Genomic DNA, 25,682 nt, shown 5'->3' with positions numbered 1-25,682 from the left:
GTGTATTTAAAAAGTGTATATTTGTATTTAGGCACGGGATTGCACATCACGCACGTGCATTTAAAATATAATATGTGAACACGGGGTTTCACGTAATGAATTCACGTGCTGGGATTCAAGTGAGTAATTAATTAGTAATTGAATCCCAGCACAACAGTATAAATAGATGCACGTTTAGTCACTCGTGGTTAGGTGTTCAGTGAGTGGAGAACGGGATTGGAGACGGAGGTAATAATAATAAGAAGAAGAATAGTTAAGTGTTTTCACTCACCGTGTTTGTTTGTCTCCGTGCACCGTTTGTCTGTGTAGTCCGTTTTGTTTGTCTATTTATTTTGGCGTGTAGTGCCGTGTCCAGTGTTTTTGTCTGTTCCAACCTTTTATTTTCTGTTCTGTTTATTAAATGCTGAACGCGATCACGCGTTCAGCCTCACCAAAACCCCATCTCTCTGTCGTTTGTGTTCCTGTTTCTGGTCTGACGCCACCCACTCCGGCCGTCTTTGTGACATGTGGTGTCAGAAGTGGGATCGACAGCGCCTCCAGGACTCAGGCCAGAGCAGGAACCGCAGTTTGGATTTAAAAAAAAGAAAAAAAAAAAAAAAAAAAAAATGGCAGAAGACGCCATCAAAGTGCGGGACTGGATGCTGGAGAATGCTGGGCTGGAGGCCCAGTCTCTGCCCATAGTCGTCCAGGCCCTGTGGATGATGGACAGTGAGAGATGGGAGGCCTATCAGGAGGAACACACCCCAAACACCTTGGAGGAAGGTGTGGAGTTTCTCCTCAGCTACCTGGAGGCAACCATAAATGGAACAGCAGCCCAGGTAGCAGGACCACCAGCAGAGGAGTACCTGCTGTCCCCATCTCCACCAGCAGAGGGTGAGTACCTGCTGTCCCCATCTCCACCAGCAGAGGGTGAGTACCTGCTGTCCCCATCTCCACCAGCAGAGGGTGAATGCCTGCTGGTTTTGCCTTCACAGCCCAAATGGGAGGAGCCCGAACGTCCTACGCCTGAGTGGGAGGAGCCCGAACGTCCTACGCCTGAGTGGGAGGAGCCCGAACGTCCTACGCCTGAGTGGGAGGAGCCCGAACGTCCTACGCCTGAGTGGGAGGAGCCCGAACGTCCTACGCCTGAGTGGGAGGAGCCCGAACGTCCTACGCCTGAGTGGGAGGAGCCCGAACGTCCACAGCCTGAGTGGGAGGAGCCCGAACGTCCACAGCCCAAGAGGGGGGAGTCGGTGCGTCCACAGCCCAAAAGGGAGGAGTCGGTGCGTCCACAGCCCAAAAGGGAGGAGTCGGTGCGTCCACAGCCCAAAAGGGAGGAGTCGGTGCGTCCACAGCCCAAAAGGGAGGAGTCGGTGCGTCCACAGCCCAAAGGGAGGCAAGTCGGGGCTTCCACAGCCCTGGGACCCAAGCCACCAGCAGAGGGAAAATGCCTGCTGGTTCAGCCCCAAGAGCCGGAAGGGGAGGGGTTACAGGCTCAACCCCCTGAAAATTTTTGGGGGGGAGAAGGGCAGGATGCTGGTGTCCCCCAGCAGCCTCTCGCTATGCTGCTGAAGGCAGCACGGTGCGCACATGCCCAGCCGCCACAGCAGAGGGAGCCAGCACCGCCAGGAGCAGAGGAGCTGGAGCTGCCTCTGCCTCCACCACCTCCAGGAGCAGAGGAGCAGGAGCTGCCTCTGCCTCCACCACCTCCAGGAGCAGAGGAGCAGGAGCTGCCTCTGCCTCCACCACCACCAGGAGCAGAGGAGCTGGAGCTGCCTCTGCCTCCACCACCGCCAGGAGCAGAGGAGCTGGAGCTGCCTCTGCCTCCACCACCGCCAGGAGCAGAGGAGCTGGAGCTGCCTCTGCCTCCACCACCGCCAGGAGCAGAGGAGCTGGAGCTGCCTCTGCCTCCACCACCGCCAGGAGCAGAGGAGCTGGAGCTGCCTCTGCCTCCGCCCGGAGCAGAGGAGCAGGAGCTGCCTCTGCTGCCCGTACCTCCGCAGGGAGTACGGTGGCCGGAGCCCCAGAAAGGGGAGCTGCCGGCCACGAAGAAGGGGGAGGAGGTCTGGAGACCACTTTCCCCAGCAGCAGTTTCGCTGCAGGAGTTCTTGTGGCCGGAGCCCCACAGGAGGGAGCTGCCGGCTATGAAGAAGGGGGAGGTCGGGGGACCACCTGCCCCCGCAGCTTTTTCGCTGCAGGACGGGACCAACAGGCTGTCAGCCGTGCCACTACCGGCAGGGGTGCTGACAGCATGGCCAGCCATGGGCCCACTGAAGCCTCCCTTCCCAGCCCGAGACTTTGTCCTGGACTGCTGGGTTTTTAAGGGGGGAGGTGGCCGTTGAGGCCATGTGTGCTGCGCACAAGGGGGGGTATATGTGGCAATGTGCCCCGCCCCTGTGTGCAATTGTGTGTTATGTGTTGTATGTTGCGTGTGTAAATGTTGGTGTATAGTCATTGGTACACGGGATATAAACGGGTCTGTGTTTCACGTGTATTTAAAAAGTGTATATTTGTATTTAGGCACGGGATTGCACATCACGCACGTGCATTTAAAATATAATATGTGAACACGGGGTTTCACGTAATGAATTCACGTGCTGGGATTCAAGTGAGTAATTAATTAGTAATTGAATCCCAGCACAACAGTATAAATAGATGCACGTTTAGTCACTCGTGGTTAGGTGTTCAGTGAGTGGAGAACGGGATTGGAGACGGAGGTAATAATAATAAGAAGAAGAATAGTTAAGTGTTTTCACTCACCGTGTTTGTTTGTCTCCGTGCACCGTTTGTCTGTGTAGTCCGTTTTGTTTGTCTATTTATTTTGGCGTGTAGTGCCGTGTCCAGTGTTTTTGTCTGTTCCAACCTTTTATTTTCTGTTCTGTTTATTAAATGCTGAACGCGATCACGCGTTCAGCCTCACCAAAACCCCATCTCTCTGTCGTTTGTGTTCCTGTTTCTGGTCTGACGCCACCCACTCCGGCCGTCTTTGTGACACGTGGCACTTTTTAAATACACGTGAAACACAGACCCGTTTATATCCCGTGTACCAATGACTATACACCAACATTTACACACGCAACATACAACACATAACACACAATTGCACACAGGGGCGGGGCACATTGCCACAATAGAACACATACAGTGTCCCATCATCACACGTTTCAGAGGTTTAAAACCTTCTTGAGCTGAACACATTAGGGGATGCAGGTTGTGATTTCAATTGCAAATGTGTGCATGAGACAAAGAGAATGTGCAAGGTGGAGAACTGAGAGGGAAATGCTGTAAATCAAAACTCATTGATTGCCAGGTTTTGGTCGGCTAGCCTAGATAGACTGAAGCTAATAAACAATGAAGTTGTCAGAGCAGCAGCAAACTATGACATGATAAACTGTGTGGATCTGGATATTAACCAGTATAATGACATACAGTACAATGCAAACAGAAGTCGACCCCTCTGGCTCCTGTTAATGTTTGCAGTGTAGTTGGCTAGGGAGACCAATGCTTATCCTCTACCCCTTAATGACTGCTAGGCCTTTAGTCTATAATAAAATTACAACTGGCCTTCTACCCAGGAAAGACGCAGTATTTAAATGAGCAGCATGTTAGCCAGCTTATTTTGAAAGCTGGGTGTAGATGATCAAGTGTATCTGACTTGGTAGAACTCGAATTCCACCTCTTGAGAGTCTGTGCTCTAATATGTATGAGAAACAAGCAACTTTGAGTCTATTTCCACTTCTCTCTTTTAAGATTTCTCTGCAAAGACTTTCCTGTAGGAGGTATTAGAAGTCTTGGGTAACACTACCATAATATATTGCATGCTGTCTCTTAGCAGATAAGAGGCTGCTGGGTTTACATCTTGGGAAGTGTGGGAGGTTTTGCTGCACGGGATCCCCGAGGAATCACCCCTGGGTTTGTCTAAACGCAGAGTAGAATAATTAGAATTTCTTGCAGATTCGATGGGCTGTCATCTTTTACAATTTCCATATACTTTCACGTTCAGATTCCTGCATTTCTCAAAGCAGTAGTTGATCAAACCGGCTGGTGGAGTCAACCTCCGGGCATAATGATTAATCCCGCAAGGTGATACCTGCTGCTTCACTCAACTTTTTTCAGTTGCAGTGGCTGTAGAAGAGAAAAAAACAAAAGCCTTACCATTACTTTGAAGATGCTAGAATCAAATAAACCCACGCAATCCATACAGTACAAAAGAACTGTCAATACTGTTATGTACTTGTGTAAAGCAGTAAAGCCTGGGCTTGTGGTTTACTGCAATTGATTGGTTATGGCTTGTATTGTATTAAACTATTACATCAAAATGTTCCATAGTGACATGAACACAGTGTAAGGCATACAGGTGCTCTAAGATTCATTCTGTAAAATGATGATTAATCACTGCAATTCTAACATTTGGTGCCTTTCTGCTGATTATCAAACAATCACATCTAAGTTACATGTCCTCAAGTAAGTTACTCATGTGAAGCCATAACAGCAGTGGAGTAGCTGTAAGCTTTAAAGAAAGTGACTGGGCTAGGCACTGGGCGGATTAACAGGATTGCTGCACACCACTGCAGTTTTGTGCCCTAAAACACATAATGAGTTGATGATATAATCTCTCAGTTAAAGACGGCTCCATGTGAGTATGTGCTTCATACAGATCTCCGCCATCCATCCACATGTTGCAGTAGCTGCTGCTGAGAGCCTTTATGGATTCAGACTCTCAGACCATTCTCACCCTCCCAGGGCTGCACTAACAGACAGCTGCTGTCTGCAAAAACAATGCAGACAGGATAGTACACCAGGAGCACGTGGGGCAGCTGCTAGGCAGCAAAGAATCTTCAAAAGGTGCTCTGTGATTGGCTCCCACTAACTGGGGCCTCTGAGAACAGTGATGTGAACATGTGGGTGGTGAAACAATGCGGGGGCTGGGTCTTGTCACAATTATTGTGTTGTTCTTCAGGAATTGTCAGCTGCTGTAATGAGTGATGTGGGATTCCATGCAAATCAGGCATTTAGAGCACTAACCCCGATAACAATACCAACAACATCAACAACATTCGAACCATTCTTGGATCCTCTAGTTAAGGCAAACTTTATTGATTGGAGATGTGCTTTATGACATAGCTAGGGATAACAAGACACATCCAGAAAATTCTTGTATTGTGGTTTTAAAGTTTAAAAAAAAAAAAAAACAAGAACAAAGAAAACAGACAAATGTTAGAATTACACATTGATATTTAAAACTGTTTAAAGAATTTGTTTTATATCCTCATTATATGGAGGTAACCTTGAAGCTTTTACGATGTCAGTGTGACTGAAAGAACAGGAAATTATCTACCTGGAAGTGAATTGTGCCTACATTGTTACAAGGACAGCGTCTTATAATTTTTGACGCAAGTGAATTCACGAATGCCAGTGTGTTGCACAATGCCTTTTAGACGTGGTTCACCAGTCCAAATATACATCAAAACAGTCTGTGTAAGTTCAGTATGAGTGTAATGCCCCAACGTCTCTGGTTGCTACTTGCGTATTTGCTGTCAGTGGCCACAGGAAAGGTCTTCTGTTTTGACTAGCCAGCCCTTATTATCGCGCTTGCTCTCTCTGCCCTCTTTTAACCCGTCTCTTCATGCGTCTACAGCAACCAATTCATTGACCCTTGTTTCTATGGCTACGCTTCTGAATGCAAGTCGTATAATTGGAGCTACTGCTGCTGTTGCTGGTGAATAGGACTGTCACAGGGTGGGTGTGTCAGCTTGTAATGAATTCCACTGATGTTGAAGTGGGGGCCACAGAATGTGAGGCTTGTTCTGAGAACACATTGAAGGCAGTGCATTTAAAACTTATGACAGCCTAAGTTCTGCTGCTTGTTTTGCCAAAGGCAATTCATTAGACACCTTCTGTTACAGTAAGTGCAACTGAAAAACTGGCACAGTAACCCAGCATGGATAGAGCTGTAAGCTTTATACTGACTGCTATTGCATAAAAAATGTTTAATAACTGAATTACTTTGACAATGCATATCGGGAAAACTAGGTGGCTTCTAAATATACAATCTTTCCTCATTACACTTTTACAATACAGATGTTTCCTATATAATATATATAGTATGCATTGCAATTGTGCATAAGTGTATACATTCTTTACAATTCAACATACCCTACTGAAAGGCACATTAACAAAGAAGGATTAAAAAAAAGAGTATGGCTTAGCCCTGAGCACTGGACTGGTATTAGTATGAATCCCACTTCTGTCTCAACAAGTGAAGTTGGTTCCCTGTTTAGAGAATTGCTCTGATTGGAATGTGGAATTAAATGTGTCAAGATCGCGATGGCTTGGGTAGGTTTAGGGCTGCGTTTTTCAAATCTTGGAGGTTCTTGATTGGTTAATCATTTCTTTGTTGTTCATCTTTTAATTTCTATCAAGATCAGAAATGTGAGGATTTCAGAAAAAAAAACCCTAATGGGCCTCAATTAAGGACTACACTAAAATGATCTAGAGGAATAGACTTGAGTGGGCTGTAGATTTGCAAGTAATAAAACAGTTTTAAGCCATCATTGATCTATTGTGGCACATGAATGTCTAAAGAGCCTATTCAGGTCCTATTACTGTACATCTAAAAATGAAAATTTCACCTGCTGTATTACATTAGACTTTTATAAAGAGAGAAATTAGGATTCATGGTATCTTAGTGGCACTTTGTACCATTGATGTAATTTAAGAAGTGTTTATTATTATTATTATTATTATTATTATTATTATTATTATTATTATTATTATTATTATTATTTAGTCATTTTATTTATCCAAAACGACTCAGAGACTTGGGGGTGAAGTATGCATCAACAACTGCTGCTGCAGAGTCACTTACAATAGGACCTCAGTTTTATGTCTCATCTGAAGGATGGAGCACATGGGAGGTTAAGTGGCTTGCTCAGGGTCACACAAAGTGAGGCAGTGGCTAGGATTGAACCGGCAACCTCCTGGTAACACGCCCCTTTCTTTAACCACTGGACTCTGGTTGGGCAGTGTGAATGGCTGTGTGATGTTCGGGCAGTGTGAGTGGCTGTGTGATGTTCAGCCCATTTTTCATTAAAACTAAAATAATTGCCCATTTTTCTCAAAAGTATATCCTGTGCATTTTCTTCTCTGTGAAACGGAACCATTTTTAAACCATTAAACTATACATTTGAAGAGGCATTTATAAACCTTTAAACTGTATCAAGCCTTCCAGCAATGTGCTTCTTACTGAGAGAAATGGCATTGTCCCCAATGGCATTATCCCCATTGCACCTTACATTACACTCTCGACCAATGACCAGTACAAAAAAGCAATTTATGAAATGTCATCTGTTTACAAGTGGAGGAAAATGAAAAATTAAATGACATTACGGTTTATGCCTGGAGATATATTTTATAGAATCAGTATTGGAGGTAAAGGAAACAAACCAAAAAATTAGTAACGGATCACTTTTCCCAGTACATGACTGCAGAAATGAATGTGTCCTGAGTCTACTGCTACTGGGAATTGAAAGCCCCTAGACCAAGTGGTGCTTAATAATCCATAATTCATTGCTCTGCGTCGTTATTCTCCATGCAGATTAATACTATAGCTGCCATTAGCTAAAAGTGTTACCATCATTCATTCAGCCTTATCTCTCACTAATAGAACAGTTTATTGATGGCTTCCTGTGAGATTGAAGGCCAGGGTGTATTGTTCTGTATCAATAGCTTTCATTCCACAACCCTTTCCTTAAAATATCAGTTATTAGCTTCTTTTTTCGTGGAACATTGCATTTGTTAGAAATTTCTGTTTCTGTTATTGCACGCCCCCGTCCTGTTGAATTGTTGCCTGTTATAAGCCCAAGGGAAAGATATATATCTTCACAGAATGTTTTACATGCAGACGACAGCAGCGTATCCCATATCATCAGCCATTAGCAAAGTCATTTTGCATGTCTTCTCTTATAACTGTCAAGAAAACACCATCTTCTCTCATAATTAATTAACGTAGCGCAAACCTTTTTTTGCTGAGTTTGGTATATTAATTATGCTAACAAGGTGAACAGATAGTATTAACTTTTTCTCAAGTTAGAACCAGTACAATCCTAATGAATGACCATATCATAGCAATAGCAATTACACTTACATAGTGTCCTTCATGTACAGACATCCCAGAGATCTTTTCCAAAACAGTTTTAATTTATGCAAAAGCCTGATCAACAACATAAGTCTTCTTCGGCTTATCTCTGCATGCCTAATTAAACTGGGGAGATAATTCCAGAGCTGTCATGTGGAGCATAGCAGCTAAAAGCCCTGGCACCACAGCTATTTAATAGGAATCTAGGGACTACCAACAGATCATCCAGTAAGGTGTTTCACATCAAGCAATTCTGGGTGTGGAAAAGAAGGGTTTTATTTGAACAGGCATGTCCCAATATCTAGGTGTTCAAGTTTACACGTTCAATTTAGTATTATTATTTTGACCCCACATGATGTGTGTTAATCTGTCTGCAATTACTGCAGTAGGCAGACAAGCATTGTACTGCAGTGCAATATTTCTGGTGTGTATTCTTATTGACCTCTGTTTGAAGTATTCCCATAGAACTAGCAGATAGAAATCAAAGTCAAGCCCTGTAAGTGTCTGCTCAAGTTCACTGGTCATCAAGCCAGTGAAACAAGGAGAATTAGTACCACCTATTCCAGCAGAGGCAATGCTTGTCCACTTTGTTGGTCATGGTTCACTGTGGCAGTGCCATCATTTGCAGAGCCTTGTCCCTGATGAATGGCAGACATTCCGACTGCCAGCATGTGCTGGTCCTGTACTTGACTAGAATAATCACCTAACATTGATTCATTCAACAATGGGGTGAGCTGAAGAATGGGAGAATGATCTTGTCAGCAGAGATGACAATGTCCCAGCTTCATAAGATGAATCATACCTGCCACTGCAGTTGTTAAATACTCCATTGGCTGCTTCCTTCTCTGCACAGGCTTCTCCACACAGCAGGGAAGGGTCCAGTAAAGTGATATGAAAGTGACTGATATGAAGTATCAGGTTTTAGGGAATTATACAAACAATATTCATTTTTACTTGGTTTGCACATCATTGATTATGCTCACTTCTCATTTACCAAACCATGTGCATTGACAAAGCTGCTCTGTGGCCTTCAAGGAAAGCTTGATTAAATACAATGCAGTACCAGCACCAGGCTTCCATTGATATTGTACTACTTTAGAACTGCTAGATCCTTGAACATCTCAATAGTTAATAACAAATGGCAAAGCGTCAGTTAATTAACAAAGTCGTCATCTGGCAAAAGCTTGGGGCTCCAGCTGTCAAACATCACAGGTTCAATGGTATCTCTTTATTATTCAGAATGCGATGTATACATTTAGATTGTCAAGGAGACACTTGGTAGTGTGCTGCTTATGTTCGCACTTTCACTCTAGGCAGGAATCCAGGAACAGATCAAGGAATTACGTGTCAGCACCTTTATTTATTGAATGTGTCTTGAAAGACAGAGTATGAAAATGGACTCAAGCCATAAAGACACTGTACTAGCTGCCTCGAAAAAGTTTACTGAAATGTTTTTACAGCACCTCTTGTTAGATTAGAAGCTGAAGGTGACACTTTCTTTCAAAATGATCACGCTGCAGGGGGCATGGGCCCATATCACAGATCATCTTCTGGAAGGGATTTCTATTTGATTTCTGTTTGAAATCCAAGTCAAGCCAATGAAGCTTGTAGGGCATCCGTGGCTGAGGTCATTCATTTAAGGTGGCCCAGGATATCCCTAAGACAGATAATGTGGATATTTTCTTCTTCATTGGTAGATTGATTGCAGAGTTCTGTAGGAGGTTCTGAGCAGAACTGGCATGAAAGAAGACCCTTTTCCACTGATCTCCTTCTTGAGTGGTGCTGCCAAGGACATTGCAAGCTGCATAATTGAAAGAACATATTCAAAGCTTTAGTTTTCATTTCAGCTTTTAGCTATAGCTGTGCTATATAATACTGATTTAATTCAGGCCACCAGGATAGGAATGTGCACCTAAAAACGAACTCCAGAATGGCCCTTCAAATTAAAACTGAGTCTGTGTGGGAATCTTTAAGAAGCATCCTATCACTGTCTATAAAAATAGTTTGTAAGTGTTGGTAGTTTTGCCTGAATTTATTCACTGCTGTTTTAACAGTGTTACAGCTCAAAATGTTAAAGACTTTCTGCTGGCATGCTAGCTAGGGCCTGCTTTCACTTCCTTCTGGTTGTCAGAAGGTGTTTGGTGATGACATTCAGCTGTTCTAAGCAGCCAACTATTGCTGTATTTGCATGACTTATTTTCAGTGATCCTGTCTGTAGATTCATTTGGTCTCAACGCATGTTTAAACCAAAATTACTTTATTTACATTGGCCCCCCAAACCTGATGGCGATTGTTTCTCTTTTCACCAAACAGTCCTGGAACTTGAACAGAAACCTGAAAGTGATGGGCGCCCTCTGCCATTACTAATGCAGGGATCCAAACCTACTGACCTACTTAAAAAACAAGCTGCATTCTAAAGATGAATTAAACAAGCTGAAATCCCAGTATAGCCTGACATTGAATGTACATCTGCTACCCCAAATATAAGTATCCAGATTATTATGCGTCGCCATTATTTCCCCCTCTTAAAATGTATTAATGATAATGATGAGCTGAATTCATGGGTGGGTTTAAAAAAATCTTTCTGCTCAATCTCTGTTGCAGCTCTAATCGTTGCCTTATGCTTTCCTTGAATGAGAATCCTTGATTTTAGAATAGGGTGTTTCAGGAACAGCATTGTAATCCCAACATGTATATAAATTCTTAATGTGTACACAGCATGCAGAATGACTAGCCAGAGAGAGCAGCAGAACTGTGGTGCAGAGACAACAGTAGCAATTATATTACACAGCAGTTGCTGTACTTTCCTATCTTACTGCTAGCCAAATGGGATTTTTAGAAAAAAAAATATATATATATATATATATATTGTAACGTCGGGCGTGCTGTGGGTTCCAATATATTTGGATAGTGGTGTTAAAAAAATAGATTAATAGGCTGTTTATTCGGATGTATTATGCATTATGCAAATCCCTTCAACCTTGTAGTTCTCATAGCCAGTGCTCCAGATAAGGTTTTGGGTCTGGGAGTAACATACCATTTAATTTGAACACTGAGCGAGTAAAATGTATTTTCAGGAGGTGAAATTCAACATTACCTTGAAGTCATGAGTAATCTCAATAAATACTGTACAATATTTAATGATAATGGGGTAGGCATTAAAAAACAAGCCTTCCATTTTAACTGCAATGTTACTTTGAACTCCTGTACAACCACGCGTGTGTTCTACAAGGTTCTTTATCGGCTCAGTGCATTTTTTTTTGAGGTATCACACTGACTCTGCAAATTAATTACGTTACTTATGTTTTAGCATTAAATTCTTAAACTCAGTGAACATGTTACAACTTCAATATAAATCCATACAGATAAATAAAATAAGAAAATGCATTAATACGTTATAAAACAATTTGTTTAATATTATAGGCACCTTTTTTTTAGCGGTTGCCTCTGACGATGGTTTCAGTTGGATTTATAGCTGGACTGGGGTGTTTACACTTCAACCTGAGTAGCTTCAAAATGTTCTTATTCTTACTGTGATTGGCTGCAAAGACAACAGGGCTAGCTAGAGATTGGTTGTTTTTTCTTGCTTACAGTTTCCTAGTAACTGAAGACATTGTATTCTGGGAGATGTAGTTCTTAGTGGAATTTTTAGGGGAGGCAGACGAGCTGTATAGCAAAATTGCTCTGCGTATTTTTATGCATTCAGTTCAAATTTAGTGCGTATTTCAGATTTTTTAATGTGTAAAAACGGCAGTTATGCAGCTTATCTGGACTGCTGCTCATTACTGTCGTTCCCACCAACAGATCTGAGGTTTATAACAATGTCTCAAAGAATGTTCTCTGTCAATTTGATTCAGTCATAGAGTATGACAGCTAAAGATTTTTTTTTTTTTTGCTCTGTCAAGTGTTATTAGGTTGTGTTTTGCAGAAACATAAAAAGTGGCAGGCTTTATCATTGTGGAACACAAGCACAGGATTGACTATTATTATCCCAGAGCAAATTGAATGGTGTTAAACCCTGATAAGACCATTTGACAATGGCTGTGTATTATTGCAATCCTAAATTGAAACTTGAACATTAGTACAAGGTGGGAATGCTCACATTGTCTACTTGTGAAAGATTTTGCAACCCTATGGTGTAAGTAGGATTTTCAACTTTGCCGTGTACACTTAGGGCAGTAAACTAAAATGTATCATCGATTTGTTTATAATTAGACACATATAACTGATTATCCAAATTCACATACAGTAGATGCAAAATCTAGGGAAGAACTCATGCAATAAAAAATAACAACTAATATTTAGTACTGTATACAGCTATGGACAAAAGTTTTGCGTCACTGTATAGAATTAACTAATTTTGCTTCATAAAGTCGAATGAAACCTGCTGAATAATGTTACGTTAACATATTGAATTAGATACCGCTTCGATATATTTTTGTAGTTTCTTTGATTACATGATGTTAAATAAAATATCTAAATTCTGTCCATCTTGTTTTTTTATTATTAATATTTTTCAATCCTAACATTCTAAGAGATACAAAACGTTTGGCCGTAGCTGTAGTAAACTCAACATTTTGTAACAGAATGCACTGCTGTAAACTATTCAAGCAGGAACAAAGCAAACGAGTAAGGTACTGAATGAATGTAGTACAGTTTAAACATTTTGCCTTTGACCAAGCGTTTTAAAGTTTTAACATTAAATGAAGGGCTAGAAGCTGTTACATGAAACATGCATCCAAGTTGACAACCTTGACATTCTTCTTGCGTTTCGTAAGTCTAATAATATGAAGCCCTAGATGAAGACAAAACAGATAAACCCTGTGCCGTTCCTTTTGTTTTGAGTCCACAAATGCAGTCCTTATGAAATCACATGCGCATCTGCTGTCAAAATGCAAATGAATTTGAATTACTCGGAAGACAAGGAGGTGTTGACTGTCTCTCTTTGAAGCTAATGCCAGAAGCCACTAAGGAATTGAAGCTTTCAAGTAGACCGAACAGACATGTTCACACATAAAGGAAACTTTGACAAGCTTGTTATTGATGAGCTGAAAATGTTAAAAATATACATTACTGTCTGCACAAGCAAAGAAAAACCAATATGAATAATACATTACGCACAACAACATTTTAAATAAGTACCCTGGGTGAAATGTACACAGAAAGATTCAAGTGCCAAGCCAGTCTTCCTAAGATAAGAGGCAGATGAATCTTCAAGGCAAAGATGATGGAGGTTAAATGTGTTGAAGCTCATGGTTGCAGCATGAGGTGATGGGGATGTCTGAAACAGTCCTGCGCCAGGTATTGCTTTATTGAACAAGTCTTGGCTGAAATCTCTGTAAAGTGTATTAACATACTGTTTCGTTGAGGTGGTAATTTGGTTTAAATACTGTACTGCATACTTCATGCTGAGCGATGTCCATTCAATTCTGTCTCTGTGCTGAGACAGTACCTACAATAGTTCTAGTACCGCATTACATTCTTTATGCCATTGGTTCCAGAACCTCATTACTATATATTCATATGTTCAGTCCTCTTTGTCTCTTTCTCTTTTAAATTGTCATTGTTGCTCCAGTTTCAGGAACTTCATGTTTTCATTGCCCCTGTTTCCCCTGCTTGTAGTCTTGCTCACTGTAATACAGAAGGATACTGCAATATGTGTTGAAGCACAGTGCTCAAGTTCATTGAGCTGTCATGCTGGATTTGAAACACAGATTTGAATAATATAAAAATAATTGCCTTCAGCAAAGTAAATGTCTTAATGTTAAAGGAAGGCAACACTGTTTTTGTATTGACTGCCCAGAGGATGAATTGTTAAGTTGCCTTTATTACAAGATGAGACTAAAATCCAACATGTACGCATAGGCTAATATTAAATAAGGCTGTGTCCAGTGGGCGATCGAGTAGCGTTAGACAACGTTTTAGAAGTTATTTATTTACTATGGTAAAAAGTGAAATAAGAAGCCAATATCCCAAGTTCCTCTTACTTCCTTTTTACAATTTCAGGTTTGTGTTTTACAGACCTATAGATGACAGAACTGTAGAATAGATAATCATCCTCTCGTCAGTATAGGTATTCTTTTAATGAGCTGTCTGTCTCTAGTCCAAGGCTGGCATCAGTCATGGCAATCACTATTGCAGATATCCATTTTTGATGGGAAGATTACGATAAAATATCCCACTGTGCTGTAAATGAGTAATGCTTGGGGTACCTTGCACTTGTGAGATGTGTAGATTAGGCCTTTTATTCTCTTAGTTTTTTTTACAGGGGGTCTTATCTATTCAGGATTACTATTTAGTAAGCAAAATGTCTGAGTGGGTTAAAACTGGCAACAAATACCCAGAACACGGCTCTACATATTTACTTAGAGCAAAAGGGATTCGTTAATACTGTACTGAAGAGGGGAAAGTTGTAAAGATTTGTGAGCAGGAGAAGGTCCCTTGAAAGATTATGATAAGTAACACTTAGTTCCCATTATTTGGTATCCAAGAAAGACTTGCATCGTATTTAAAGCAGAAGAATTTCTCAGGACAATGTAAAATGTCATATCAGCATGCAGGGTGAAGGCTTGGCTATGGACTTCTGAGCACCATCCAATCTGCCAGTGAAGAAATGTTCAGGGCACAGATTTGGTACATTATTATTTTCATTGAAGGAAGGGTAGCCATGCTTGCTGCTTATTCAATTTAAATAAATAGAGCATAGTGAAACTATCACGTTGTAGTGCTGGAAGATGAAGGGTAAGTATTACATTTGTAATGTTTGCCATTTATTGTAACCTAAAGCTGATTTGCTGTCTTTTTTGGACATATATTGCTGGGCTTGCTTGTTACAATACAACATAATGGGATAGGGTTGCAGTTATTCAAACTGTCAGTGCCTGTATCTGTCAGCCATAATCATTTTAATACGATCCCCTACTCACAATGTTGTCCTTTGATTACATTGAGCTGTAAGATGCAATATGTGAAGCAACTGTCAGTGGATTAGATGCTTCTAGTTAGTGGTTAGAGTAGATCTAAGAGTCAGGAAGTCCTTGGATCCAATCCACAAGGAGACAAGAGGGAAAGGGGGTTGTTTCATAATTTTACCCAGCTGGTTTTTGCGTGCCAGTAAGCAGCAGCAGTTGGAATATTTACTATTGTTGGAAGGAAGGTACTGTAGTTGGAGTGTGCACCCACCTGGATGTTTACTTTTGATTCTATTTGGATATTTGATTTAATGTACAGGGATATTGTTGATCTATACAACCTGCTGGTTATCAAATTAACTGCACATCTAATATTGGTATGCCTGGAATGCTAATATGTGTTTGTTGTAACAAGAGTTAGGAATGAATAGTGTATGCAGGAGGGATATTGGTTATGTGTATGAGCTGCCGGTTATCAAATTAACTGCACATCTAATATTAATATGACTGGAATACTAAAATGTGTTTGTTGTGACGAGAGTTAAGAATAGATAGTGTATGCAGCTGGGTGCAACCACAGTGTCCTACAGCATTAAACAGAAGAGGGAATAGGCTGGTAAATATGAGAGCAAGTCCAGCCGAGCGGATCCGCGCACACTGGTGCTGCTGTGTTGACCTCCTGCACATGCAGGCTGTGAGTTTGAATCCAGGCCTGTCTGTCAGTGTGGGATTGGCATTCGGCCTGGACATGTGTCAAGCTGTGTGTGGCAGGAGGGTCGTGGATCTCAGCAGTATGGTCAGGGGGAGTCCTTCCAAGTGGGACTTGGGGAGGTATAACACAGGCAGGCACTGGCTGAGTTTCCAGTTGATGGATCAGAAGCTCCATTCCAAAGGGACCTTTTTCTCGACACGGACCTGCCAGCGTGTGTGTGCCCGGCGTTCAACTCATACAACGCTGTCTTTTTAAAACTGCTGAGATGGAGTAGAATTTTTTTTTTTTCTGAAAATACCGTAGATGTCGTTTTAACAACACCTGAATAGTTTATCACTTCTGTATCGGTTTTCAGACTGTGCTACTAACTGAAAAATACCAGCTATAATATTTTTAGATTTCTAATGATTTTCAATACTCACAGGAATATTGGGGTGTATTCTGTCAGAACAGATACTGGTAGACTATAGATTTGTAGCCATTTTTTTTTAAATGCTACTAATATATCAGAAAGAAATGGAAGGGGTATTTAGACATGGGATATACTTAAGTAAATTGGAGGATTCTTTGGAGAGAAACCTTGAGCCAATGTGCTAATGTCACTAAGTTTTCAAATTTAGGGAATATCTAAGAGGCATTCCATTCATCTTATTTAGACTCCAGTGGCAAAACCATACGTAGTTGTGAATTACCTTATTGGAAGTAATTGGAAAAATCTCCTCTAATGAGTGTCTAAATGTGGTATGTTTTCAACACTAGAAAGGCATTATTTGCAGCTCAATGCGAAATAGATTCATTAACCCAAATGCTTACTAATGGAATACTGCATTGCTTCTGCCTGAGAGGAAAGCTTTCATTCAAGAGCCCAATTAATTATTCTCTCTTAGTACTTTTTAAAATATATATTTATTCAAATATATATTTAATATATTTAATATCTTTTTAAAATATATTTTTATTCATTTTTTATGTTCAAGTGTTTAGCCGTTTATCTTATAGAATTGTCTATTTCCAATAACAGTGTCCACAATTGCATCAGGAGTTGTTGTTTCTGATCAGACACAATGGACTGTTATTTATTGTTAGAATTGAACCATTATCCTTTTTAATTGTATGATTAGAAACCTTAGAACTTTCATCCACCAATCATGAAGCTTCATTAGAGGGCATTACCACAGGGTAGATGACTGCATTATTCAGATGTCTAAAATAACAAAACGGAAGTAAAGTTATATAACAAAACTAGACAGAAAGTAAATGAATCTGTATTTTAAAGATGTGTAAATAATGAAACTAACAATAAAGGCACTGTTTACTAGTTTGTTATCACAATAAAAGCCTGGATCTTATAGTCCTAGTCTCCGGCTAAGAGAACACCCTTCGAGAAACAAGCAAAGTGTTCTCCAAGACAGAGTTAGCCACCAGACACAATATGCATCAATAAATAAATAAATATATATTACTTGTCATGTGCATCAACATATGAAATTAACTGAAAAAGTAAAACAATAGGCAAGTGTATGTTAATAAACTATAATAATAAAGTAACGTTAATAAAACTAAAGCTTAAATCGTTTTGTACTATGAAATTAGCTGGTGGGTGTGTTTCGGTCTATCACAATGACAGAGGCAAAAATAATGGCCGTTGCTTAGGGTTAACTTTAATAAACTGTCAAACTAAATTAGCACAGCACCCCTAACAAAACGCGGCACAGACATGCACATTATTTAACAGAATGGTGAAGCAACTCACCAGAACGGGAAATGCCAAATTGCTCATCGACTTCTGTCTGATTCTTTTTTTTCAAGAGCTCAAACAATTTCCAGCTTTGTGTAGCAAGAGAAACAGCGGTGCATTTTGCCGTTTGTTTACATGGCATTTTGTAGCGATGAGGTGCACTCACAGAAATGGGGTGCGTTTTCTCGCTATGACCAGGTCATCGGGTCATCTGGTTGTGTGTTTTCACGATGCGATCACTGAACCAGTAGACCCGGTTCGTGGCACAGTTCATGGTTGTAACCAGAGGTATTGTGGGATAGAGGTTTCCTGTCAAGATGGCGATGAAAGTTTTACAACTTGTTTCTGTAACCTTTTCAGAATTATTATGTAGATTTATTTTTGTTTTTCTTGTAAATAATAAAAACGGCACGATTGTGTAAATGTGTTTAATATTTTAATGTAAGATGGTTTGTGTAGATTATAAAGTCATGCAAAATAATGGGGCTGATCATATATATATATATATATATATATATATATATATATATATATATATATATATATATATATATATATATATATAAAATCAAGAGGCTGTTGGTAACACGACAAGGAACAATTAAGCACTTGGAACAAACTACCTATAGTCCGTATACGTAGCAATGCAGTCTAACACGTTTGCCTAGAGACGTCTAGAGGTATGTTTTGCATTAGTTATTGGTATAGAACTTCTGACAGACATATCTGTGACATTAGTCAGTGTTATATACATAACCAACCTGTTGGTTCATTAATAATACTCATAACAACTGCGACTACATTTTCAAACTTCGCCATTTTTAATGACCGGGAATAAGCAAAGTTTCTGTTCCTTTAGCCGGAGCATTTACAATGGGAAAAATCTGTTACACCACAAGGGTGGTCCCTTAGGCGAGGTGTCAGCATTCAATTGTTTAAATAGTACAACTTTAAACTTTTATTATTGGCATCATGCTGGGCAAATTGCTAAGCATTTTGTTTTTGAGTTTTATGGTATGTATCTATTTTTTCAGTCCTCAAATATCAAAACATTTAACTGGCTTCTTAGACTTTTCCAAAGGGTCCCAGTGTCACTACAGCTACACTGCTTGTATGGGTTAGAGTGCAATACAACCGCTAACCACTGCTGTTTAAATATATGAGACTGTCCTCTTCATCAAGCGCTTCAAGATCCTGGCTTGTTAAACAGCAAAAAAAGTTCTGCACAAATTCTATATCGTTCACTTTTTATTTAGCTAGTGAAAAAAGATAGAATGTAGTTGAACTAATCTAATCTGTCTCCTGGTGTGCTAAGCCTTACATCCTCAAGCTGTTAGTTCTCAAATTGAATTGAAGGCTTAATAATAAGACAACAGAACGTATGAGGAGCATCCCAGCCACCCAATTGATCATACTGACACAGCTCCCTAGCCCTTTCAGGCTCAAGGCTAATGTAATAAGATGAAGTGGTCTAAATTAATTTTGGATTGAGAGTGCAAGCTGTTGCCATAGATGCAGGCTGTGACTACTAATCAGATTGAAAATGAGGATTAACTGCCAATCCTGGTCATTACTTATAGTGTCAGTATCAGGGGATTCCTAAAAACAACTCCTTTGGGATTCAATCTTTCACCAGGACATGCGCCAAGTATTTGAGTAAGATTCCCAAATTGAACACAGTGGAAGCCAAAATGCATTGTAATGACGCTGCATTTTTTTCATGGATTCTGTCACTGGTTTTAAAAGCTATTGTATGGAAGTGTGCTAGTCTTCTGTGTCAACGTTAAGCTTCTTAAGTGGTAGCCATTGATGGACTCAGTGCTCATAAGAGTTTCCAGATGAATTGGGTTTGTTCATCTGCAGTGCAGGTATAGTATTTATACGGGCAATGCTAACCATATTCTCACACTTACTTGTAAACTTGTTCTGGTTTGAGATCATAATGAAATAAGGGCTATTGCTGCTCTTTGAGAGAGCGCAGCGCTCCAGGCCTAGCACTGTAATTCACATCCACAGCGACTTAGCTGCACAAAAGAGGAGAGAGCTGCTGGCTTTTGTTATGTTTTATTCTTATATAACTTAACAAAGCTGGGTCGGGGAGCAGTTCCTGATGCTTAGCTACAGTAGCAGTTTATACAATCACGAAATTAGACAGTGTTTATTTTTGTACTTCATAAAAAAAAAAACGTGGATCTTGTACATCAAATATCCCAGAATATAGTTAGCTAAAGGAACCTGAGCTGTTGCACTATCTGCTCTCAGCACTAGGTGGAGTCTTAACTGCTGTGGGACCATGGAAATGAATGATGTATTATTACAACAGAAGCAGCTTGTGATTCGCGCTGCATGGTCGATCACTGGCATTGGTCCAGCTCGCTGTGAATGGGAGTGAATCTCTTATTGAACAGCACCTGCTTGCAAGCCTGTAATGATGCTGCTTGTGGCAGTAAATTTAAGAAACAACTGAAAACAAACTAGTACAGCCACATGCTGGTATATAATATGAATTGGCAGTATTAATCTCCAGGGGTGGCAATGCCAGTAGTCACCAGCCACCTCCTGGTACGAGATGTACAGGGATTTCACAAAGAAAAAAGGAAAAATAGAATAATGACTAATGGAGCAACAGCTGCAATGATGATTTTTTTCAGATAGCTTGTGTTGCACACATCAGTGAGAGGTCACTAAGAACAAAACCACCTCAGTACCCCTCTGTCTGAATACAGAGACTTTGAGCCATATCACACTAGCAGAAGGTTATTGTGTATGCAGGGGACAGAAAAGCTGAAGATTCACCCACCACCGTTTTGTGTTGAAGAGTCAAAGGGCCCTAGTTTGAAGCAAGCGCAAATGCAACTTCAGAGAGGAGTAAAATTATTGTATACACCTAATTGGAAATTAGTTTAACTGCAGTGCAACTATACCATAATATGATGGTATGATCATGGTGTTACTGTGCAGATAAACTGGAATGTACATTTTAACTGTGGTCCTGACACAGCTGAGAGCACTTTACTGTTTGTAGGTAGTTGGCCCCAACCTGATGTACTGTTGTTAAGTAGTTCAATAAATGAAAAATCGAAGCCTTGAATTTGCAGAGGATGGTTTTGTAAAACTCCTGTTATAAAGCGCCATACTGATGTCTGAAAAAATATACTTTTAACCTTGATGGACTTAAAAATTGTGCTACCATAAATTAGGTGTGAAAGGTTAAAGTAAAGGACTTAGTGTAACTGCGAGGGCCATAGCAGATTTAAGGACACATATTCTCATACCTATAGTGCAGATAAGTCTGTCTTTTTGGGGTGCGTTTGTTAACCTTTAGACTTAATTACTTTTATGAAGTGCAGGATTAAAGTAAAATACAACGTTTTGTCTGCCAACGACACACTTAACAAAATGAATTCAGCATTATGAAATCAGACTTCATCTCAGGGACTTATTCCGTTTTGTTGTTTTGTTGAATTGAAAGCAGAATTTGTTGGACTATCTAGACTTGAAAATTGTGAAAGACCAGAGTGAATAACTTGAAGGTTAGTTCAATTCTTTTTAAAATACATAACAATAAATAATAAGGTAAGTATACCTCCAGAGAGGTATGTTTTAAAACATTAAAAAGCATGCCAAACCTTAAACCATGGCATAGCATAACCATGGGAATTAATGTATGTTAATGTGGGATATTCATTGTAAATTGTTTTTTTCTGATGTTTGACCTGCCCTCGATGCATTAAGTAGAGTGGCAATGGGGCAAATCAATGACAATAGGTGAAAACATAAGGCTATACTATCTACAATTTTGGCTAGAAGGTGGCATGATCGTGAAAATCACATATGACTGGAGACATGCATATGTTCTCTCTCTCACTATTAATAAACACACACACACACATACATACATACATACACAAGGTATTCCATTGGTTTGTATATAATGTATATGCCGATTATCTTTTGAAAACAGGCCCTGACAGCCCCATAAGCATTTTAACTGTTACACGAAATATTTACAAAATACTTAAAAACTGCAGCTACAATCATTATTCATTTATTATTAATAGCATTTTAATTAAATTATACCTAATCACATTTTCATTTACAATGTAGGGAACATACTTTGTCGCCCAAATGCTTATAATGAAAACATGTACAGTATTATGTTTTTTCTTCATTGTAAATAAAAATGTTATTTGGTATAATTTAATTAAAACACTATTAATAATAAATTAATCATGGTTATAGCACCAGTTTTTAAGTAATGTATTCTGTAAATATTTTGCTCCCCATTCTTGTTTGTTTCGTAGATGAACCAACTGGGCGACTTTCACCCATGCCGTTAATATTTCATATTTCAGTGTGAGACACAGAGAAACAGTGAACTGTCGTTGACAGATTGCCAAGGTTGTTTGCTGGTAAGAGCCTGACAGAAAGCATACCCAGTACAGTGCATCACTATTTGTTTGGAAAGCTGTGGGCAGGTGCAGCTGGGATGATCAGCAGTGTTCTGGGGTTTGGAAATTCAGCTAGTTATTGTAGGAGGCTCCTTGCTTCAGAAAGTCACTCCTTTTGGAGATACTGTTGGTCAGCTGAGTGCCTGCATTTCCACTTTGCTGTTTAATCATTAACTTGTTCTTAAAACATTAAACTTGATTCGAGGAGCGACAAGGACTGTAAAATAATCTGAGACAACAGCAGCTGTTAAGTGCAAGAAACCATAACATGGCCCAGAGAGAGGGAAACTACTATGGGAAACATGGTAAGCATTTCTGTGATTTACTGAAACTGAACTGTGCAGGAACGTTGACCTAACTGGCCTTGAAACAATATGGTTAAAGTGCACTAGTTGCTCTGGATTTTTTTTCTCTCCAGTTTAGTTTGTTGTTTTGTAAAGCTATGAGAGCATTACTGTAATGTTTAGCTCTGGGTAGTAGTACATGTAATTGTAAAGTCAATTTCACAGAAGTGAGTTATGTTCCTAGTGTAATGAAGTACATTTTGCTCATTGAAACGTTTGTCTAAATGTATTTCTTTTCAGTTCTGCTATATTCCTATGTTATGCCGACCAACAAATAATTTCCCTTTTCTGATTGAACTGTGGTTGACAGGACATATTTTCACAGTGTTTCAGTTATGCTGTAGAAACATATTAAAAGTAATTTAACTGAAATTTGTGATAACTACTGTTGTGTGTCATTTACTACCACGACATCCTCAAAGTGTGAAGACAGAGAAAAGGGTGCAAGACCAGACATGACATGTACATCAGTAGTTGCAGAACACAAGACCATTTGTTGTGTCTTTAGACATGCAGTAAGAATCCATTTTAAACTTTTCGGCAAGATTTTTAAACATCTGGAGTTTTAGGATTGAGATGTAATACACAAAAAAACTACACGAACATCATTTAGATCTTTCATCATGTAACCAAAGAAACTACAAAATGACCACAAAACGATATGTAATTCAAAACATATGGAAAACCACAAAACGATATGTAATTCAATATTGTTAACGTAACATTATTCAGCAGGTTTCATTCAACTTTATGAAGCAAAATTAGTAAATTCTATAGGGTGAGGCAAAACTTTTTGCCACGGCTTTATAATATATATATATATATATATATATATATATATATATATATATATATAAATACTACATGCTATTATTTTTGAATTTCACCACTGTGTTATGCCATAATATTGGAAAACTGTGTCCCAATAAGACATTTACATAGTAAATATAAATTGTTGCTGTATCAAGTCAGACCAGCTGAGATCCGTGAAATCAGTAGGGAAGGTCAACCCAGTTAAACACAATGCTGCACACTGTTTATCTGTGTTCCACAGACACTGTGCTTGCCACTGGAGGTCACTCTGTCTATCTGCTCAGACATTTTACAACTTGCATAACAGCGAATGTATTATTTTTAGACAGATCTTTACAAAGTTACTGATTCATCTGTTCTGCAAACATTTGCAGTTCCATTTAACAGTTAGATACAGTACAGCAGGACTGGCTTGGTCTTATGATTTGATTGAATAATTATAATAAATAAAACCCCAGATATATCCATGCATGGTCATTAAACAGCTTGGGCCTCTGCTGTGTTTACTCGTCCAATTCAATTTTGTAAACACTCTCAATCCCGCCTAACTTGACCGTTCATAGCATTGCTGGCAATGGAGTAATGTCTGGCTGCAGTATGTTATTCAACACATTCATTCACAAGAAAAAAAGCTGTGAATTGAAAGTGCTATTGAACTCCCGTACAAGACGACACTAGCAAGTTCATCTTAAGTGACAGTTTAATATTGTTTTGATTGTGGCACTAATTAGAAATATTGCTCCTGCACAGAAGAAATCCAATCTATTTTCATATATCACTTTATCCAAAACTAGTAAACACTCAGCAATGCTGAATTTACAAATACTAAAGAAACTGAAATTCAATTAAAGACATTGAAAAAACTTCTCGTTGAAATGTTTGTCGTTGAGGAAGACATTGAAAAAGACTTCTCGTCAAATCGTTGGTCATTGAGTTGTAGTTTCTTTTAGTATTTATACATATAGGACTTTAATGGCAAATCATCTCTCATTTAGTACCCAATATAAAATGTATGAAAGATATGTCACATGGGCTTCAGTTAGTATGCCAGGCCAAAAAGATTTAGTCTGAGCCCCTGGTCTAAATCAGTAGCACAGGAGTCGGGTTCTGTAGGCTTGGGGCTCTGCAATGAAACACTCGGCCAAACAGCAGGTTCAGTGAGAAGAGTAGATTCTGTAAACACCAGGGAGCTACTCTGGGGTGTAGACTGGCATTGTGCTATTCTGTCTTGTGATAGCTGTACAGATATCCTCTCTGAGGGGGTCTTCTTGCTACATGAAGGACTGTTCCATCTTCTTTGTCGCCTTCGGTTTGCTGAAGGTCAGGGGGGAACCTGGTTATTTAGTTGGATTCACTTCAGATAGTTATCCTGTATTTCGAAGCCTAGCTGCTTTGCAATTGAGAAACTGCCTTCATTAGTTGTTTTCTGCTGATTGTGCCTTTTCTCCATACTGCAGACGTAACCAAGCTTTTGATCTTCATCGTTATTTTTGTTCTGTTAGATTATGCCCGTCTTTGTTGTTCTTCTTAAAAATAAATAAATAAATAAAATATTATGCTTAACGTCAACAGCCAAATGAAGAGGAAAAGTAATTTATTTTGAAACCTTTTAGAGAAAACATCTTTGTTTCATTTGCTTTTCATCTAAAGTATTTGCCTATTTGTGTTTTGGGACTGTTACTCTGTTTTCAATGAACTCAAGTCAATGGTAGAGGGGAGTGGGGGGGGGGGGGGGGGGGGGGGGGGCTGTTGTGGATTTCTGTTAACATTACTTAAAACATTTATTCATCTGAAACCCTGTCATCATAATAATAATAATAATAATAATAATAATAATAATAATAATTGTAGCTGATAGATACAGATTTTCTTGTCATAAGGGACAAAAACAAAATAATGTATGAATTATTCATTTATTGCAGTACTTTGAACCCTGTGAAGTTTTGTATTTAAACAGACAGTATACCCAATATCAGTGGTTTAGATAGGGATGTATGGCAAAGCAATGTACTGCTTCATTGGGGAACTGGGGGCTTTATGTCCCCGGGTGTTCTATTTTTCATGGAAAAATAATTGTGAAAACCAACCCCAGGAGTGCCTTTCAAGCTTTGTGTGGTCATCTGTGTTCTTCTTGTAAGCTCCTCCTTGCACATTGCTGTTTGTCAGTGTTGTTCTACACAGCTTACCTGTTTGTTTTGTTGCTTACAGGTGAACCTCGCAAGTTCGACCCCGCATTCAAAGGGCCTATCCACAACAGGTATTACACGCTTGTCTTGTTATTTTGTAGCTGAAAATCCTCTTTATACTGTGGCTTGGAATAGGAAATAGGATTCTTTTTATTCCACTCTACTCATGCAATCGCTTTCCTTTTAAACAATGTGTTTCGTTATTCTTACACTCTTTCACTAACGCTTGCCAAGTGTGTTTCACAGGTATGTGGCAGCATGTGAAGTGCTTCCTGACTGAGCCACTAACCTATTTGGCATACTTGAAGACTGCAGGAACAAATCCAGACGCAGGAACCAAAGAGCACAGTTTAATACAGCAGCAGGGAAGCAATTTACAGCTGCATACCAGTGAAGCTTGCTGTATATTAA

General features: G+C 39.7%; 1 protein-coding gene across 6 annotated transcripts in view; it reads left to right on the top strand.

The window, feature by feature from the left end:
* Window positions 1-25,682, top strand: part of LOC117417087 (choline transporter-like protein 5) — a 72,350-nt gene that overhangs the window by 13,538 nt on the left and 33,130 nt on the right. For 4 of the 6 annotated variants that reach the window (XM_059034953.1, XM_059034956.1, XM_059034955.1 and 1 more), the window contains exon 2: window positions 25,294-25,342. In XM_059034953.1, the coding sequence (XP_058890936.1) occupies window positions 25,294-25,342 (49 nt within the window). Of the gene's footprint in view, window positions 1-21,943; window positions 22,234-25,293; window positions 25,343-25,682 lie in introns of those variants that run through there. The other 2 variants (XM_059034957.1, XM_059034954.1) reach the window with 1 other exon arrangement.

The sequence above is a fragment of the Acipenser ruthenus genome, chromosome 12 (genome assembly GCF_902713425.1).
Source record: "Acipenser ruthenus chromosome 12, fAciRut3.2 maternal haplotype, whole genome shotgun sequence".
NCBI classification, from domain to species: Eukaryota; Metazoa; Chordata; class Actinopteri; order Acipenseriformes; family Acipenseridae; genus Acipenser; species Acipenser ruthenus.
This window is presented reverse-complemented; position numbering and strand designations above follow the sequence as displayed.